Raw genomic sequence first — 19,169 nt, 5'->3', positions numbered from 1 at the left:
GTTCTTGTGAGTACAGAAGGGTACAGCACCTGCTGTGTTACTGCAGCATAGTGCTTGCAAGCTGATCACACTGTGCTTTAGTTAACAGTCTAAATTCTGTGAACTCCCTGTTGGTTTAAGCTAAATTGCAGTATTTTAATTGACTTAATGGAGGAGTAATTTAAGTAAGTGTCCTTAAAGCTTTTTGTACAGGCTGAATGCCACAGCATAAATTAATCTACCGAAGTTTTAAGAAAGTAAGAGGGGGAGGCAGTTAAAATAATGAGATGTTTTTGCAGAACTGCACTTCTAGAGACGACTTGTAGCTTACCACGTTGACGTTCAGAGGTGAGTTGTTAACTTAGGTTAGAAACTGTTACGCTATAGTTCGAGAGAGTGCCTGAGCTCCCCGTGGGTGCCGGGCGTCTGCTTTGCCCTCCGCGGCAGGAGGCTGTGGGGGGCTGTGGGGGCTGCCCCCACTCGAGCTTTGCTGCCCCGAGCGGCGGGAGCGGGTCTCGAACCCGCGACTCCCGCGCGGCCCCGCCCGAGCTGCGGCGCCCGCTGCCGCCCGTGTGGGCGGGCCGGGGCCCTCCCGCCGCCGGGGGGCGCTGCGGGGCCGGGCGGGCGGCGCTCTGGTGCGCGCCGGGCTCGCTGTGCGGAGTGCGGCCCGGCTGAGGAGAGCCGCGCCGAGCCCCGCCGCGCCGCGCCGAGCCCGCCCGTCACCGCCGCTCCCCCGCCGCCATGTCCGCGCCGGTGTCCGGCCCGCTGGGCCGCGAGCTGGCCGAGGCCGTGGCCCAGGCGCGGCTCTTGGTGGTGGGCGCCGGGGGCATCGGCTGCGAGCTGCTCAAGGACCTGGTGCTCACCGGCTTCGGCAACATCGACGTGGTGCGGCCCGGGGGGGGGTGCGGGGGGCGCGGGGCCGCCGTGTGGCGAGAGGGGCGGGAGGGGGGGGGGGCGCGGGCCCCGCCGCCTCCTCGGCGGGCGTTCGAACTGCCGCGGCCCCGCAGCGCCGCCGGGGGCCGGGCCCGCCACAAAGGGCCGCGGCCTGCGGGCGCCCCCCTGCCCCCCGCGGGCAGCCCCCGGGCCGGGGCCCGGCTCCGCGCTCCTCAGCGCGGCCCCTGCTGGTGCCGGGGGTAACGGCCCGGCCGCGGGGGGGGGCCGCGTATCGGGGAGCCGGCCCTGAAGCTGTCAGCCCCGGGGAGCCGCCGAGAGAGCTGCCCGCGGGCTGCTGCTGCTTTCGCTTTTGCTTCCCGGTGGTGGTTGCGGGGGTAGCAAGGGCAGAGCCGAGGGATGGCAGCGAGATGAGCTGCCCTGCGGCCCTGAGGAGCGTCTGCCTGATTTCACGTTAAGAAGTCGGGGAGGACAAACGGAGCGAGAGCACAAGCCCGTTTGGTCCAATGCGTTTTTACTTTCCGGTGCTTTGCCAGGAGCCGCTTCAGTGGCAGGTTGTGAGAAGTTTGTTTCTGCATTTAGACTTGTTGAGCCGAGCTCATTAGAAACAGCTTTTCTCTAAAACTATCAGCAGGCAGAGGAGTCCAGCTACAGGTTTGCACTGTTATTCCTATAATTCAGGCTTTTCCACTGAAATGTTTTTTTAAACATTTGTATGATGTGCTAAAGTGTAATTCCTCACTGTCCCTTGGATTTGAATCTGCCAGTGAGAGCCTATCAAATCTTAACATAGGAGTAAACTAAACCTGTGAAGGAGAGCAGAAGCCTGCAATTTCTGCAGTTGTTTTTTTCCTCCTTACCCACCTTACTGTGTCATTTGTGTGCTCCTGCAGTCCGTTGAAATAGAGTTTAGTATCTCCTGATTTTCCAGTTAGTCATTAAGCATAAATCTCATTGGGGCATGCTTATTGTTTCCCTTATTTTAGTTTGATTTTTTTTGGATTGTCTTTCAAGTCTGACTTGGTTGGATTCCATTAACTTAAGTATATGTTGGATCAGGGCCATCTTAATTTAAAAATATTACTGGCAGTGTTCTATGCAAGAGAGTAACGTTTTGATAACATGGAGTGGATGGGCAAAAGGCAAGGTGAGAGCAAAAATAGAATTGTGTGCAAAGAGGAAAATTGATATCAGTAGAAGAAATTGCTTTTGTCAGCATTCGTGATATTGCTGGGAGTTTTTCTTGATTTTTACAGACCAATAAACTCAAAAACTGTGAAAATGCTTTTTTTTTTTTTGTAAGTAAACTGAGAGTTTTTTTTTTTAACACAACATTAAAACTAAAACAAATACAATTTGAACACCAGAAACATGTAACTTTATTAAGTACGCTTTGTTGAAACACGGTGTCTTTCTTCTCGTGAATCAAGAACAAAATTAAATTAGTCAAAATCCAAGTCTAAATTAAGAATGCAATTGTGCATGTCTGAACCTCTGAGATATTTTCCTTCTAATGTACAGAAATGGGAGTTACAAAAGTGTAAAGTTGTTTTAATGCAAGAACTGGCAGATTCTGATCATTCTTAGCTAAATTGTAGTTTTGGTTGAGGTCTGGTGGTCTCAAGTATTATCTTGGAGAAGAACTTCCTTTGCTTTTTTGGGCTTGGCAGTACTGTTCAAGATCAGTTTTCAGCTCTAGCTTAAGTCACTTGTTATCATCTCCACTTAAAGCGCTAAATTAAGGCTTTCCTGGGAGTGGATGTTTTAACAGAATTATGCACTTAATCAGTTTCACTTCAAGTTCTCAAACTTCATGGCTTTGGACTGTGCAAGTGTTCTGACTGTGCCTTACAAGAAAGGAAAGGTGGTAGAAGTGTGTTTTCAGGCAAACACATGTATTGTTTTAGTTAGGAGATGCAAGACCATAGCAGTTGGTTATGAGGGTACTATAGGTAATAAGCACCATGTACCTCATAATGCATTTCTGAAAGAGTATGTATTTTTTATGAATTTATATTAATGAGTTTGCTCAGTATTCACAGGTTCTTTTATGTAGTTTTTTAAATAAAACTATTTGGCTATTGCAGCTTAGTACATTAATTTTTAATCCTTAAATTAAAAATACTTCCTTAGGACAGCAGGAAGCTTAATATTGGAACTTGGATCTTGCATGCAAAGGGTCCTCAATGAGAAGTGTGTGCATACCTTTTTTCATTACTTGAGTTTGGTTCCTAAAATGAAAAGCTGATGAGAAGCCCCTCAGCAAGTTGTGCTCCTGCTGCACGCTCTGGCTCTCTGTATGCCACAGAGCTGTAGGTGCCACGATGCTGAGGGTGTTGGCATTGCCAGGGGAGCTGGGGGAAATGCTGATGAGGCTCAGGGATTGTCTCCCCGCACCCCCACCATGTAAAAACGTTAGGGGCATGAGAAGACTAGCATGAATATAAAGGAAAAATAGTGGCAACAAAAAAATGAATAAATCTTGATTCTTGTGGTGGGGGGCAAAGACATTTGCAGTTAGGATGTTCATGTGAGTGTATTAATGAATAGAAACATGGCTCTTAGGGGAATCAAGGTCATGGCGTACTTTCAGGTTGTACTTCATGAATTGTGTATGTTTTTTAAACATTTTGATTACACGACTGGATTATTTTTTTTTAAGTGAACTTCATTATTTTTTAATATGCACTTAAGCAGTGGGTCCTGGTGTCCAAGTATAAAAGTTTGCCCCGCAGTGTATGAATTAGATGACAGTGCAGCTCTCAGTTTACTCTTTCAGTTGCTCAAAGCCATGTTCAAGCGTAAAGGAGAAGTGCTAATTAGTGTGCTGGGTAGCCTTTCCTGGACCGTGGGGAAGCACGGTGCAGAGCTCTGTTCAGGGTGACTAGTCCCGTGTGGGGCCTGACCGAATCCTGCAGGATTTCTTGAGTGTGTACGCTGTGCTCCTGATGAGTTCTCACTACAGTCTTCATCCAGCAGTAAATAGGAGAGTCAGTTATTGACTTTCTATTAAATATTCTGCCTATGTATCTCAAAATTTTGTGTGTGGTATACTAAGGACTCTTTCTGAAGAAAGTTTGTTGTCATAAAGCTCTTAATTTTTGAGATGATTCCATTGTTAATAATTATTTAAAATGAATGGATTCCTGAAAATGAATAATTGATCACTGTGCCTTTACAATTGCTGTAGTGCAGATGTAATAACTGTATGCAGGTCTGAAAAGGACCCAATGCATAAACTTCACAGATCCTATCACATTTGCTTCAAAATCTATTATTAATTTTGTTCCTTTTATTTCTGTAAAAGTGAAATGGCTGCCTTTTCTGTGTTTGTAGATTGATTTGGATACTATTGATGTCAGCAATCTCAACAGGCAGTTTTTGTTTCAAAAGAAACATGTTGGAAGATCGAAATCACAGGTGAGGAAAAAGCCAAAGCTCAAGTCTTACTTATTCAGTATTATTATTATTGACGTTGTTAGAAACGGTACAGTTTTGTTTATGCTATTAAGAGGTGTTAGTTGGTTGCTCGTGGCTCTCTATAATAATGCATTTAAAAGTATTAAAATCAGTAAGGTAGTCAATTTACTCAATACTCAACAGGTATTGAGTCTCTTTAGAAAGATGGAAGAAATAATGTGTTGTTTTTGTTTTGTTTTTATTTCTAGGTTGCCAAGGAAAGCGTGTTACAGTTTTCTCCAGAAGCTAATATTATAGCTTACCATGATAGCATCATGAAGTATGTTTATTTTTTAAGCTCTGATCACATGTTTTGATTTTCAAGTGCTGTTATTTAAATGCTGCAATGGTGTGCTTTAAGGTACTTTACAAAGCTTCTGCAGTAAGACGAAATAGCTGTAAATGAGAGGCTACCATGCACCTGAGTAGGAGTGTGAATTTTGTATGAATTTTCTTAAGCTCTGATTATCTGTAGTTGTTTGCTTGTGTGTAATTTGCACATTATTAGCAACGTTTACTACATACATTTCTACATTGTAAGGATGCCCTAATGTCATGAGCAATAATTAGGTTAAAACAAATGTGAATGTTGAGTCCATGATTTTAAAAAAAAAGGAAAAAAGTCCTCTGTGTCTATATAGGTAACCGAGTAATATTTATATCATCCATATGATACCATGCCCTAAACAATCAGAATCTAGTCTTTGTATTTCATAACAAATCAATAAAATATGAGGTCATGTAGATTTTCATTAGCCATATTTCCCACATTTAAATGCATATTTGTCCTTTTTTAAGGAAAAAATAAGAAAAAAAAAGGCATGGTCTATAATATCAAGGTTTCAGCTCTGACATTGCTGTTAGACACTGAAGCGTTGGCTCATTGCATCTTTCTCCTGAAACTGTAAAACCATTAATCCTATTTCCGTGCTACTCCGTTGTCTTTGCCACTACCTTTTTTAAGTCAGAAAAATGCAGTGTCAGGGTACTAAAGTGTCAAGATTTTAAACTCCCTCATCTTGGCTCCTAAGGGCATGGAGGCACAATCAAAACCAATTGAATTATGATATAATTCAATTATATGTAAAGTATAACTGTAATGAATTATCAACGGTCTGATGAGCTGTGGTAATTATGGTATGTGCATTTTACCCTCAGCTGATGGTGTTTTTAAGGTCAGTGATCAGAGCTCAGCCAATTTACTCATTAGGTCAGAGCAGCGTAAACACTTTTTCCATTGTCTTCCTGTTGCATTGGTCATGGTAATAATAATTGGAAAAGCTTCCTTCCAGTGGCATGAAGTTCATGCATTTACGCATCTTTAAAATGGGCAGAAGACAAAGGGGGTAGTTAAAGGCTAGCACTAAATTTATAGTATGTGTAATTTATACAGCCTTTTCAATGTGTGTATTTTCCGTTGTGGTGTAATAACCAACAACTTTGATATGCCGTATTGTTTTTCTTTTCTGTAGCCCTGACTATAACGTAGAGTTCTTCCGCCAGTTTACGTTGGTTATGAATGCTCTGGATAACAGAGGTGAAGTTTTCACTGTGATTTTTTTATTGGAGATGAGAATACTGTTGCTTGTTCATAGGAACAGAACTTTAACGTGTTATACTATAAGTACTTAAGCAATGCCAGTTAAATAACAAACATCCTCTTAAGCCAGCTATAGTTTGACTAATATTTTTGTTCTTAACTAGAAGCTTGAAAGTGTAGTAAGTGCTTTTACAGGTGCTTTGTAAGTAAACATTGGCTGCTATGTCACTGCTTTATGGGAACTGATGTGTGTTGTGTATACATGTATGACTATTCAGTTGTTTGCTGTATTTAATAGTGTCAATATATCTTGTTTTAATTGGAAAATCGCCTTTGTGAAAAAGGCATAGTGCTCTCTTTAACAAAATAAGGCAGATTCAGGGTCACTGTGTGCATAAGAGGCAAGTTTGTGTTTGGTAAAGTCAGACTTTTTTCTAATTATTCAAATTTTTCTTTAAAACCTCTTTGCAGCTGCCCGCAACCACGTGAACAGGATGTGTCTGGCTGCTGATGTTCCTCTGATAGAGAGTGGCACCGCAGGCTACCTTGGACAAGTAACAGTTATTAAGAAGGTTAGGTTCTGTGTTACTCTTGTCACTAAGTTTAAATCATTGGCTATTTTAGACAACAGGGTGTTGGGTGTTCTGAGATAAAGTTACAGTTCATCTGATAATAGCATATACTACCAGTAGCCTTCGCAGCGTGACAAGTAAATATTTCACTTTTCCCCAGGGAGTGACAGAATGTTATGAATGTCATCCTAAACCAACTCAGAAGACTTTTCCAGGTTGCACAATCCGAAATACGCCATCGGAACCTATCCACTGCATTGTGTGGGCCAAGTATTTGTTTAAGTAAGTTGTCTTTTTTATTACTTTTTAATAGCTACTGTGACTCACTCTCTTTCTGTAGGTTTCTAAACCTACAGATTGAGAAATAAGAAAGACACTTCATTTGAAAATTAACATGGATTATAGCGAAAACCTCCAGTTCTTTGGCTTTTTTTTTTATATATATATATATATAAAGATACCATGTCAGTTAGTACTCAGCTGTTGTTCTGATCTCACTTAAAATTTGGCAGAAAAGTTTATCAAAGAGGTGTAGCCTGAGGATGCTTTATCCTTTGCTTTTGTACAGAAGTTACATTTTTCAGTGTAACAATTGTATTAACACAGATAAAGGTTGCAGGGATCGTGGAAATAGATGAACTGTTGAATGAGTCAAATAGATCTGTTTTACTATATTAATTTTTATATTGGACTTTTTGCATTGTCAGTGGTAAGTCTGCATGTGACTAATTTCAACAATTGAAAAAGCAATGTATGAAGTGGCATTCTGATAGCAAGAATTCTAAAGTGGGTATATGTCAGATAGCAAATATCTGAGTCTTTAAATAGACATGATGAAAATCTAGTGTCTTATTGTTGTTCTTAATTATAATATAGCCAATTGTTTGGAGAAGAGGATGCTGATCAAGAAGTCTCTCCTGACAGAGCTGATCCTGAAGCTGCCTGTAAGTGTGATATAAACTGGTAACTTAGCCTGTTACTAAAATGTTTTATGTCACAGATTGACTTGCTTCTGTCCATTTTGTAAAGTTACATTGCAACCCCACTTTCTTCTAGGAGGATTCCACTTACAGTGCCCATGGAGAACATGAATTTAGGTTGTGTTTGCAGCACAGATACTTTTGTACACCATGCATACTTTAGTTCCCTCATACTACCATTTATTAAAAGTTTGAAGCAGGCTCAAGCTGTTTTTTTTTGTTTTTTTTTTTAGTTAACTCAATGCACTGTGTATACCAGAGGTCTTTGTGTGGCCAGTGTGCAAAAAAAAAGCCTCTCAGAATGCTGGTGTTTCAATAATTTTCAGCAGTCAGAACTATAGCCCTTGTGGGCAGCCTAAAACTTTAATGAAGTGATTACTTCAGCTGTTGTCAAAACCTTTTAATACAATCTAAGATAGGTCACTGTCATGCACTAGCTCTCTTCAGAGTGTGGGTAGAGCAGCTATGAGGAACAGCTAATACATCCAGGTGTGTGATAAATGATTTAGATTAATACACTTATATATATTCAGAGATTCCTGTTCCCTCTGGAGCAAGCTGTCTCCTCCATGTGCACAAAGAAGTGAAAAGTGAATCTGATGTGAAAATTAAGTATTATTGATCTTCACAGAGCAGCATTTTTTTTCAGTATATTTGGATTTGATGGAGTAATTCCTTCCCTGCAGCTGGGAGGCTTGCCTTCTGAACCAAGGACTGAAAACTGAGTGATATTTGTAGTTTCTCTGCATTTTCCACTGCTAGCTGAGGGATTGCCAAATTGAAAACAGAGGGATCATGTTTGAACTCTTCTAGCTTGAAACACTTCCACATTTATCCACATAGCAATTATGCCCATTTTGAGTGATGTTTTTGTAGCTCTTCTTTATTTTTTGTATGGATAGTAACTGTAGTAACTGTAAAGGTGAATAAACATCTTTGTAGCTTCTCCTTTTGGATCCTTTTGAGTGGTGGACTTGGGAGAGGGAGCTCAGATCTGCCTCGGATACTTCAGATTTTCTGTTTATCGGATAGCATTTACCTAACAGGTTGTTCCTACACGAGTCCTGAATGAATAGCTAACTCTTAAGATAGTGGAATATAAACTCACTTTAATCAACAACTGCTGGAGTACTTGAAGGTAGCAGACATAATGCTGCTTGCTTGAAGAAGGATATTAGGGCAATCAGAGGAAGGGTTGAGCTGCCGTGAGCGTATTAGCGAGAGGCCTCGTATCTGTAGTGAGCAAATTGTCAGTTGCTATAATGCTGATTACAAGCATGGAATCATTTGGGTTGGAAGAGACCTCTAAGATCATCAAGTCCAACCGTTAACCTAGCCTGGGAAGCTGCATCAGTTGTGGTGGGTACAAAGCTGAGAGAAGCTGTGGCCTTCTGCCAGGAGGATACCGTCACTCCCTGGTCAAACTGGCAAAGCTTGGGAGGCATTGGCAAACCTGTGGACAAGTGTTTCTGGTTTACTCTATTTTGAATCTGCAGGAAGAACCTGCAGATTAGGTTCCTTTTATGAGGAACCTAAAGGAACTAAGATGTCATGGGCAAAAAAGGATGAGATCCTGAAGTAGATGAACTACATAAATGATAGAGATAAGTCTTGATTAGAGGAGTCTCTCAGACTGGGGATAGAACCAGTACTGTTCAGCCTACACGATTAAGCAAACTCACTCAGAATAATAAAGATGATGGCTAAACATTGAAAGTAGCAGAATGCTTCACAATACAGAGCAACTAGGCAATGAAATACTAAGTAGTTTTTGGTGCAGATTAATATGAAACGTTGTACTGGCGAAGGGGGAAACATTCACAAATTTACATATAAAATTATGGTCTCTGAGTTGATTTTCTCATTCAGTCAAGATTTTAATAGTTGTGTGAAAACATCAGACTGCTACTTACTAGTAATCAAAATAGCAATTGCTGGATGTGACTGGGAAAGAAACAGAGAATGAATAGTATCTGCATGGATGGAATTTTCCTGGATAGAGGTGGCCAGAGGTAGGAAGCTGATTCTGTTTTGAACCTCTAACCAGATTAAGACTCTTCAGCCAGTAACAGAGGCTGCTAAAAGAGGATGGTTAGAGATTTATGAAATCACAAAATAATGTGGAGAAAATTAAGAGTAAACAAGTGTTCATTTTTTCTGTCAATGAAGGAATTTAGTGGCAATAAGTTAGGCTTGTGGAATGTAGTTGTAGAAACAAGCAGGAGCAGTTGCACTACGTCTAATCTAACTCTTATTGGGAACAGTAAAGCCATTTTATAGACCCTGAATAATTTTGGTTATTGACTAAGGGTAATGTTTGGATGTGATTTTATTTTCTTTTTTGAAATAATTTATTTTGTTAATACTTCATTAATAGGGGAGCCAGCAGAAGCAGAAGCCAGAGCACGAGCATCCAATGAAGATGGTGAGATTAAACGTGTTTCAACTAAGGAGTGGGCTAAATCAACTGGATACGATCCAGTTAAGCTTTTTACTAAGGTATCTTTTCTACCCCCAATAAATGTCTTTATTTGAAGTGTATGAGGTGGTTTAAAGTCAAGTCAAAACCAATGTTTGAACACTTAATACTAGCCATCAGTCATGCAACTATGTTATGACTTCCACCAATTTTGCTGTTGTGTTGGTCTTGTTGTTTTATGGCATTCCATTTGTGCCTGGATGGACAACTTCAGCAGTTTGTCCATATTATGTGAGGAAAAAAATAATTCAAATTACTTCTAATGTGAGAAGGTAAACTGTTGCATTCCGTAGGAGTTTTAGTAAGCATAATCAGAACCAGTTTGAGGACCAGAAAGCGATCATCCATGCTGTGTATATAATCAGACACTGGTATAACAGAATACGAACTGTTTTAGGAGTTTTCCTTCTAAAAAGTTGCTAAATAATAATAGTTGTTAAAAGTGATAATTAGAGGAAAGTAGTGTAAAATGTCATGTTGATAGGTAGTAATAATTTTCCTTTTTGGCATGTAGGTAAAAGTATCTTGGGGTGAATATACGAATTGCTGTAGAGATGGCTTCAGTAGGCACATGGAGCCACTGTTTGGACTGCTGTTCCTTAATTTTACTCCCCCCATCCCTGAATTAATGAGAACTGTCTGATTTCTGCAGTAAATGTTAGAAAACAGGGAATAATAAGTTTTTCAAATCTGTTGTTTTGTGTTTTTTTTTTTTTCGTGTGGAGTTGAAAATACGAAATACATGATTTTATATGTTCAGCTGAAAATATTATCAAGGAGAAAAGCAAAAACTGAAATCTAATGCTGATTTTTCAGTGTCAAAGGAGGTGTAAAAATAAAATACTTTTTTTTCCCCTCTTACATTTTATTTTTTTAATGTTTTTTAGCTTTTCAAAGATGACATTAGATATTTGTTGACCATGGATAAGCTGTGGAGGAAAAGAAAGCCTCCAGTGCCTCTGGACTGGGCTGAAGTACAAAATCAAGGTAATTGTTCCTCCTCATGGTGTCTATTTGTAAGTCACACCTGTTTCTTAAGGCATCGCAGTGACATACATTTTCTTCCTGTCACAGTTGATTACTGATATTTAACATATTACTTCTTTATGACTCCTGGAGATTTGTAGTTTTTCAAAATATAGAAAATATTTTTTTTCTAAAAACTGTTTTGGAATTATTTCAGATACTTGGTATCAGTCATAGAAAATTTGCGTTTCACAGAATTAAATACCAAAGACCTTATCTCTCATGCACTGATGAATTTATCTCTAAAAGTTGACTTCTGGTGAAAATTTACATTTGCTATAAATTGTGCACATCTATTGATATGGCATAGTATAGCTATTAGTTACAGTAGAAAATGTGGATTTTTTTTTTTTAATCTTGGTGAAACTGTAGTTTAAGAACACTGTTCTTCATTTAGAAAATAAATATTTTTTCTGAATTAGCAAATAATTAGCTCTTTGGGAGAACTTTAGTGGAATTTCTAAATATTCCTTATCTTACTATTTTTTTTTCCTTTTCTTGAAGAGAAAAACGTATCTGACCAACAAAATGAATCCTCCTCGGTTTTGAAAGATCAGCAGGTTCTCGATGTCAAGAGCTATGCACACTTATTTTCAAAGAGCGTCGAAACCCTTAGACTTCACCTGGCTGAGAAAGGCGATGGAGCAGAGCTTATATGGGATAAGGTTGGTTTACCAAATTACCAAAGGAGACAGTTATATTCTACATACATACAATGAATGTTGGACTCTTTAATTCCAGAATAGTACTACTAGAACAAAAATGGCTGACACATCTCTGAAAGTACTTTCCATAAGTAAACTCCATATGTAAGCATATACATACTTTACATGCTTCGTATTCCATTGAGTGTCAGGATTAAGTATTGTGATGTAAAATAACTATTCACCAACTTTAAAAAGCACACAAATTCAGAAGTAGTTGCAATACTTTCGTTTCGAAAATATTTTAAGAATGCCAGTTCGTTTTTCCTTTGCTCTAGCTACCTCTAAAACTTGCTTTTACACAGTTGTTTGTTGCTAGAGTTCTGCTGAGTTGGAAGTTACTAGCTTTGAGTAAGTGTGGAGTGTATTACAAGTTTTGCTGGAGAAAAATGAAGCAAATCAATTCTCCCTTAGTACCAGAGACCATGATCTTTCTGTAGTCAGTTGTCACCTGGCATAAAGAAAAAGCAGTGTGTAAATATAGGGTGTTGACAAAATAGTAAAATGATATTACAACAGTTATTAAAAACAAACAAACAAAAAAACACTGTTTCTTAAAAAAGTTTTTGAAACTAAGCATAAAGCATTGTAAGGTTTTGTATTTAGACATTAAAATGCCTTGTATGTTCAAAATATTAATAATAATATACTAAATTAATAATATACTAAATTAAAATACTAAATAAAATTTTAAAATGCACGTTTCAAGTATTACTGCTCTGTCTAAACATGCTGTTTGAAAGAGGAAGTACATAAACTTTGAAATGGAATATTGTATGGACCTTTTAAAAAATATCTGTTTTTAAGGTAGTGATTTTTGGTACTGTGTATTTCTAACTTTTCCCAATGTGTAATTTGATTTTTAAATACTTTTTATGTTAACTTCTTGCCAGGATGACCCTTCTGCAATGGATTTTGTCACTTCTGCTGCCAACCTCAGGATGCATGTTTTCAGTATGAATATGAAGAGCAGATTTGATATTAAGTGTAAGAATAAAATATAACATTGTTTTTCTTAAAATAATAATCTCAATTTCTAGTTTTCATTTGCTGTTAAAAATCTGCATACTCTTGATTATTTTGCAGCAATGGCAGGAAATATTATCCCAGCTATAGCTACTACTAATGCAGTAATAGCTGGTCTGATAGTGCTGGAGGGTCTGAAGATTTTATCAGGAAAAATAGATCAGTGTAGAACGGTAAGTGGGAATATGATGCTTTTACTTTCTTATTATTCGTTATTTATTCAAGTTATATTTAACCTGCTTTTACTAGTGTGTAGTTTGACTATCACTCGTTGCTACTTCAGTACATTCTGAATGTGCTAGGAACCTTCAGCTGCGATAGAAAGAAAAGTAGAAGTCTCAAGGATCATTAAGTTCCTTCAGATTTCATGAAAATTGGCTGCTTGGTGAGAGAGAGAACCAGACTGACATCACTTGAAACATGTCTGTTTGATGTTACAGATCTGTTTGGCAGTAGGTAGTCAGTCAGCACAGGTGTCATTGTAGACTAGCTGTAATACTCACTTTCTCCTGTTCAAAGAGGATTAGAGAACAGGACAACCTATGAGACTAAGAGAACAAATCCGTAAGAAAACAGGTTTTATGAGTGCTGTTACTTACAGAATAACTTGTTTCATTCTTGTCTATCTTCAAGATTTTCCTGAACAAGCAGCCAAATCCCAAAAAGAAGCTATTGGTTCCTTGTGCTTTGGATCCACCAAATCCTAACTGTTATGTATGTGCAAGTAAGCCAGAAGTGACTGTGAAACTTAATGTACACAAAGTTACTGTGCTAACACTCCAGGACAAGGTAAAACTTTAAATCTTAGCTACAGCTTTTGTTTTGGCACTTATGTTGTACAGTATTGAAGTTAGGTTTTTGTTCCATATATGTTGACTGAATGTTAGTTGTTAATATTTGCTCTACTCTTTGCATTTCTCTCAGCTACAAGAAAAGCTGGATTAGCCAGTATGCGTCTTGTTTATGTGTGTTCGTATATGTGAAAGAATGTTTGTATTTTGTATTTTTTTGGTCTTTTTAAAGCCTATTCCTAACTAACAGGGAAAAAATGTATTTGAGGTGAATAGTTCAGTAGCTATGGTACAGTAACAACTGATTTGTAATTCTGTCATTTTATGAGAAAAGTATTTAAAAAAAAAGTTTCAGACTATCATCTGGACCTGCAAAGGTGTCATAGATACTCTTTTTGTGACTAAATCTTAAGATTTCAGACAGCAAAAAGATGATTTTTTTTTAAATGGGAATGAAAAAATAAAGTATCGGCTTTAGCAGATGCCTGAACATGGGCCAGGATAGGAAAATCAGCATAATTCAAGGTTATTTATAAGTATTATAAAGTCAGACATGGACTAAGTAATCGTATTCATCCTTTCAGATAGTGAAAGAAAAATTTGCTATGGTAGCACCAGATGTACAAATAGATGATGGAAAAGGAACTATCCTTATCTCTTCGGAAGAAGGAGAAACAGAAGGTATGTGGCACATTAATGCTTTTTAGATAGTAGTACTCATTTCTTAACATGAAAGAAAATCTTTATATAAATATCTCTATTCACCACAGCATTTCATTTCACTGTTTTTTTCTAGCAAATAACCACAGGAAATTATCAGACTTTGGAATTCGAAATGGCACTCGACTACAAGCAGATGATTTCCTCCAGGATTATACGCTGTTAATCAATGTGCTTCATAGGTAAGGATTCTGAAAAAAATATTTTTGTGTATATATGTAGCAAGATTCCATAGGGAATTTCCAATTAAGAATTTTAAATTAGAAAATACAGTTAAAAGATCAGGTTGCTAATATATAGTGGTTAAAGAGGAATTTTTTAATGAATCGATATAGTTATTTTATTACAATAGTAATTGCTAAGAGTTCATCTGAATAATTTGGTCATTAGGCAACATCAAAGTACAGTGCAAAGCTAGATTTACTTGTGGGGCAGCTAACAAGTGAGAAACTGCTGTTGAAAAACAAACAAACAACCTGCTGGAGTAGTAAATCATCTGCCGGACTACCTGTGTTCAAGTATGGCAATGCAAAGAGAAGTCAATAATTGGTGTATGTATTTAACTTTGGATAAGTAATATCAATGTCATATACAGGAAATTAATACCTTGCAATCACAGTGAGAATAGAAATCTGAAATTGGGGAAGAAAAGTAAGCTTAGGTAATATTTTTTTTCCCTAAGCATTTTAAGGCATGACACTGGGTGGAACAGTGTTTGTGAATAGACAAAGCACAAATTATAGAGGGCTGAACACCTTTTCCTTTTTTAAAAAATGCATATATATATATATATATTTTTACTTTTTCCTAATTGCAGGGTGCTCTAGTAATTTGAATGACATATTTTGTTTGTGAAAAAATACATGTTTTTATTTTCACCTGGTTGTTTAACAGGCTGCCCAGGGAAGTGGTGGAGTCACCATCCCTGGAAGTCTTTAAAAGACGTTTAGATGTAGAGCTTAGGGATATGGTTTAGTGGGAACTGTTAGTGTTAGGTCAGAGGTTGGACTCGATGATCTTGAGGTCTTTTCCAACCTAGAAATTCTGTGATTCTGTGATTCTCTGATTATAAAGCATATGGATTTTTCTGCAGTGAAGACCTAGAAAAAGACGTAGAATTTGAAGTTGTTGGTGACACCCCTGAAAATGTTGGCCCTAAACCTTCAGAACCAACATCTAAGAACATTACCAATGGTAGCGATGATGGAGCGCAACCCTCAACATCAACAGGTAAGTCACAATAAGCAATTTAAATAAAATAAAATAATATTTTAATAGGGTGGTTTAATTGAAATACTTCACTTCTATGACTAACATGAAAAGAAAGAAATAAGTTGCCTCTGTGTATAGGTATAATAGTAAATGGTAAAAAAAAATAAATAAATAAAAATGCAAAGATTGTTACAAAGATTTTCGGTACATACACCTTGAAATTATATTATGTAACTTGCAGGTTCCTGGAGGGTGGTCAGCTTAAATACGCCATTTGCATAGTGATTTAAATAGTCACTTTAAAAAGTTAGACCCATTCTAGCTGATGGTCACCCTATTGCTTGACAGAAAAGAATCAACCAGATTGGTTGCTTTCTCCCTACAGATTAGAAGTCACTTTATGGATATCTTTGATCATGTTTTATTTTGTTATTTTAAGAAGACACCTTTATTAATCTGCTTACAAAATAATTATTTTTTGCCTTTTGAGCAAGAGATGGAAAAAAGATGAATGAAGTAGCTATTTGCTACCCAGGAGGAAGTACCATCATTTTCTTAATATAGGCTGTTCTTTTGAATATACCCCAAACAGCTTAACTCAAATACAGGATGTTTAAGCAGTGAAAGATGATGTACTGGAAACATGTTACTGTTTTATTGTTGTGACAGATAAAGTTAAATATCTGTAATTCTGTCTTAAGCTTTTGGATGATGTTCATTTGCTAACGTTAGCTAATGTAAGAATTCCCCAAAAATATGGGAATACTTTTGAGTTACTGCAATATTTTCCATACCTCTAATGAAGAGGGAATGACCACATGAAAAGCCTGTTTTAGACTGTTTTCAGAGAAACTGAAAATATTCTTGTAATTAAATGAGAAAGTATGGATAAAGAATGCTTCAAGATGTTATTTGTTGTCTTAGAGGTACCTTGTATGCAGTTCGGTTTGAGGGTTGATAAACCTAACAGTACCCATTGGAATTAAAAATGTGTATTTTGCAGCTCCAGATCAAGATGATCTGTTGATTATCGATTCTGAAGATGAAGGCCATTCAAGCAATGTTGATGATATGGAGGATAAAAGCCGCAAGAGAAAACTAGAAGACAAAGAGTGCATCAGTACAAAGAGAGTGCGTATGGAGCAGACAGAGGAGCAAGATGAAATTATAGCGTTAGACTGAACATGCAAATGCCCCTTGACAAAATGATTGAGATAATGTAATGCAGTAACAGCATATTATTTTGGGATGTGAAAAATGTCCAGAACTAGACTAATTCTAAGGCTTTCGTTCCAAAGGAATATCAAACCATTGGCTTGAATAATTTGTTGTCTGTTTCTCTTGATGATAAAGCTGTCATCTCAATAGACTCTTTTAGAAGTTTTTCTGTATTGAATTCCATATAATAAATGTAGTAGAAACATAGTTTATAAATACTTGCAGATAAGTATTTGCTTAAACCATCATGAAAAAAGCATGTTATTGTTGTGTAAATACCTTTTAGGTATAATTCAATAGGACAAAAATCGTACTCCGTTTTAGTAGAGGGTCATCATCTGATGCCCAGATTTAAGTAATTAAATTTTTATTTTTTGCTTGAAGAAAGGTATTTTTAGTCCAGTCCTAAACATCTTTCACATCCTGAACAAGGAGAAAATTCACTAAAGCAAATTAGTGCCATGTTTTATCAGTGTTCTTAAACTTCAACTGGCACTATGTACATTACTGTAAAACTGTTAATTTACTCCAATTTTTCAGCTCGTACTGCCTGGTATGTCAATGTAAGAAGCAAATTTTTTGTGTATTGTTACAGTTTCAGGTTATTTATATTTGATGTTTTTGTAAACTCAGATACTACTACTATACTGTACATCTGATGGACCAAATAAATGACATCTGAAATACTTGCTATATTTGCTTGCACAGTCCGAGTTTATGCTGATTTATGGGATTTTACAATGTATAGCCTTCAAAATTACTGTACTATTTTCATTTTTCTAAACATAACCTAGTAGTACAGAACTTAAGCTTCACTTGTTTGAGGTGAAAGGGGAATTTTTTTAATAAAACTTTTGTGAATGTTTTTTTTCTTGGACAATCAATTATTGGCCTCTTCAGTTGGAACATTTGTACCACCACACACATGCTTTCAGCACCTCATGCCTTCAGAAAGAAAAGCACCAGTCTGTTGTATGTTACACTTTGTGCCTAGAGCGAAAGTGCAATGTTTAGGAGAAGTATCTCAAAGCCTACTGCATTTAATTACTTTGGTAGCTCTCACTACTATCAGTGTTGATTCTTAGAATGCATTAATCTGTCATTTCTGTCACTGCACTGAAATTATGTTTAAACTTTATGTTAATGAATCAGAACCGCTTCTGTTTTAACTAAGTAGTCAGTGATAGCCTTACAGAGTGGAGAAATTGAGCAGACAAGATATATTCTGTTGCAGTTTGCAAACTGGCCAAATTTTAAACAATGTTAACTGTATAGAAAGAAAATGTAAAAAACAAAACCAGCACCTTTTGTAAGTTTCAGTTCCTGCATCTGATTCCATCTAGTAAAAGGCCAGGTTTTCATTAGTGTTAGATTGTCAATGTGATACAAAACTATGATTCTATAATGCAATTAATGTTTTATCTCTTTTTTTAGGTAGTAATAGTCATATGCAATGACTATTTCTCAAACTTGTTTGGAGACATAATACTCTACCATGAAACTAAATCTTTTTGAGTTAGTTGCTTCTTGGCCAGCATCAGTGAAGACTGAGAGGTAAAGATGTAAATAAGAGGAGTTAGAGAAACAATTTTAAACATTGTAATGGGAAGATTTTATAGTTCTCACTGTAAACAAAGCATTAGAATTTAATGTCTGATGACATTTTACAATAATTAAGGCTGACATTTTCATTTTAAGCTCTACTAAAAATAAAAAAATGGTTTATTAAATAAGTTGTCAGATGACTTGTTATGTGTGTAATAGGATGAGATTCTTGTTATAACACAGCAAAGGTCTGTCTAAGCTATTGGCATATATAATATGTCCAAGAATGTGATCTTATCCCACTACCCAAGAAATTTCCTTGCTTGCACAGATCTGTATACAGTAGTTTAGCTTTCAAAATCTCTTTGATTAATTTAACAGCAAAAGCTGTAATACTGGTAACTATCACATTAGTTTGACTTGAGTGCGTATATGACTTACAAGTTGAGCGTTTAATGATCTGAAATTAAGCAGATTTCTACAATAATATGAGACCAACAGATGTGGGGGTGAAAAAGAGAAAGGTGTGAGGGGTTTTATTCAGTCTCACTGGCTTGTATTCCTTAAGTTACTAGTGTTACAGCATAATTCAACAATATTCAGATAATTAAAGTATTTGGGATGCTTGTATTATTGGATGGGGGGTACCATTGCAGGACAATGATTAGGTTAAGTTTTAGAGAACCACAGAGAATTTTAAAATAGGCATCATCATTTGGCTTGCAGCATGAAAGGTAGTATAGAATTTAGCTATATAAGCAATTGCATGTTGATGTTTAAGATATGTGACTGTACTGCTTTTGTCTGGGTAGTAAGTAGTTATATTGGAAAAAAAAAATAGAGATGTTCATGCTTTCCTGACCTATAGGCTCTGGCAGCTGGCAGGCAGATTGATGTGCCATTTCAGGTTGTGACCTTTACAACAAAGACCTCTTGCTAGCCATTTATTAGATCCCAGAAGATAAAATAGGCCTGCATTGAGTTAGAATATACCACTAATATTGAATGCTTCAAGCTGTTTCTCCAC

The 19,169-nt window shown here is 37.4% G+C and overlaps 1 protein-coding gene across 1 annotated transcript; it reads left to right on the top strand.

Moving 5' to 3' along the window:
• Window positions 1-624: 624 nt before the first annotated feature.
• On the top strand, window positions 625-18,291 carry UBA2 (ubiquitin like modifier activating enzyme 2). Its single transcript, XM_082769982.1, has 17 exons — window positions 625-864; window positions 4,207-4,290; window positions 4,539-4,609; window positions 5,802-5,866; window positions 6,341-6,441; window positions 6,602-6,723; window positions 7,318-7,385; window positions 9,799-9,920; window positions 10,788-10,887; window positions 11,431-11,591; window positions 12,524-12,617; window positions 12,717-12,829; window positions 13,290-13,445; window positions 14,032-14,128; window positions 14,244-14,349; window positions 15,261-15,397; window positions 16,383-18,291. Exons 1-17 carry the CDS (start codon window positions 721-723, stop codon window positions 16,559-16,561), a joined length of 1,920 nt encoding a protein of 639 aa, XP_082626108.1. The 5' UTR covers window positions 625-720; the 3' UTR covers window positions 16,562-18,291.
• The last annotated feature ends 878 nt before the right edge of the window (window positions 18,292-19,169 follow it).

Source organism: Aythya marila (assembly GCF_965140915.1).
Source record: "Aythya marila genome assembly, chromosome: 12".
In the NCBI taxonomy this organism is placed as follows: domain Eukaryota; kingdom Metazoa; phylum Chordata; class Aves; order Anseriformes; family Anatidae; genus Aythya; species Aythya marila.
Note: the sequence above shows the minus strand (reverse complement) of the source record. Positions and strands in the feature narration are given on the sequence as shown.

What these genes read in the sequence shown, in the direction of transcription:
- UBA2 (XM_082769982.1), top strand. Translation starts at nt 721, where the DNA reads ATGTCCGCGCCGGTGTCCGGCCCGCTGGGCCGCGAGCTGGCCGAGGCC. An exon ending in TTGGAAGATCGAAATCACAG is followed by an intron (nt 4,291 to 4,538) that starts GTGAGGAAAAAG and finishes TTTTATTTCTAG; the next exon opens with GTTGCCAAGGAAAGCGTGTT. An exon ending in AGCTGATCCTGAAGCTGCCT is followed by an intron (nt 7,386 to 9,798) that starts GTAAGTGTGATA and finishes CTTCATTAATAG; the next exon opens with GGGAGCCAGCAGAAGCAGAA.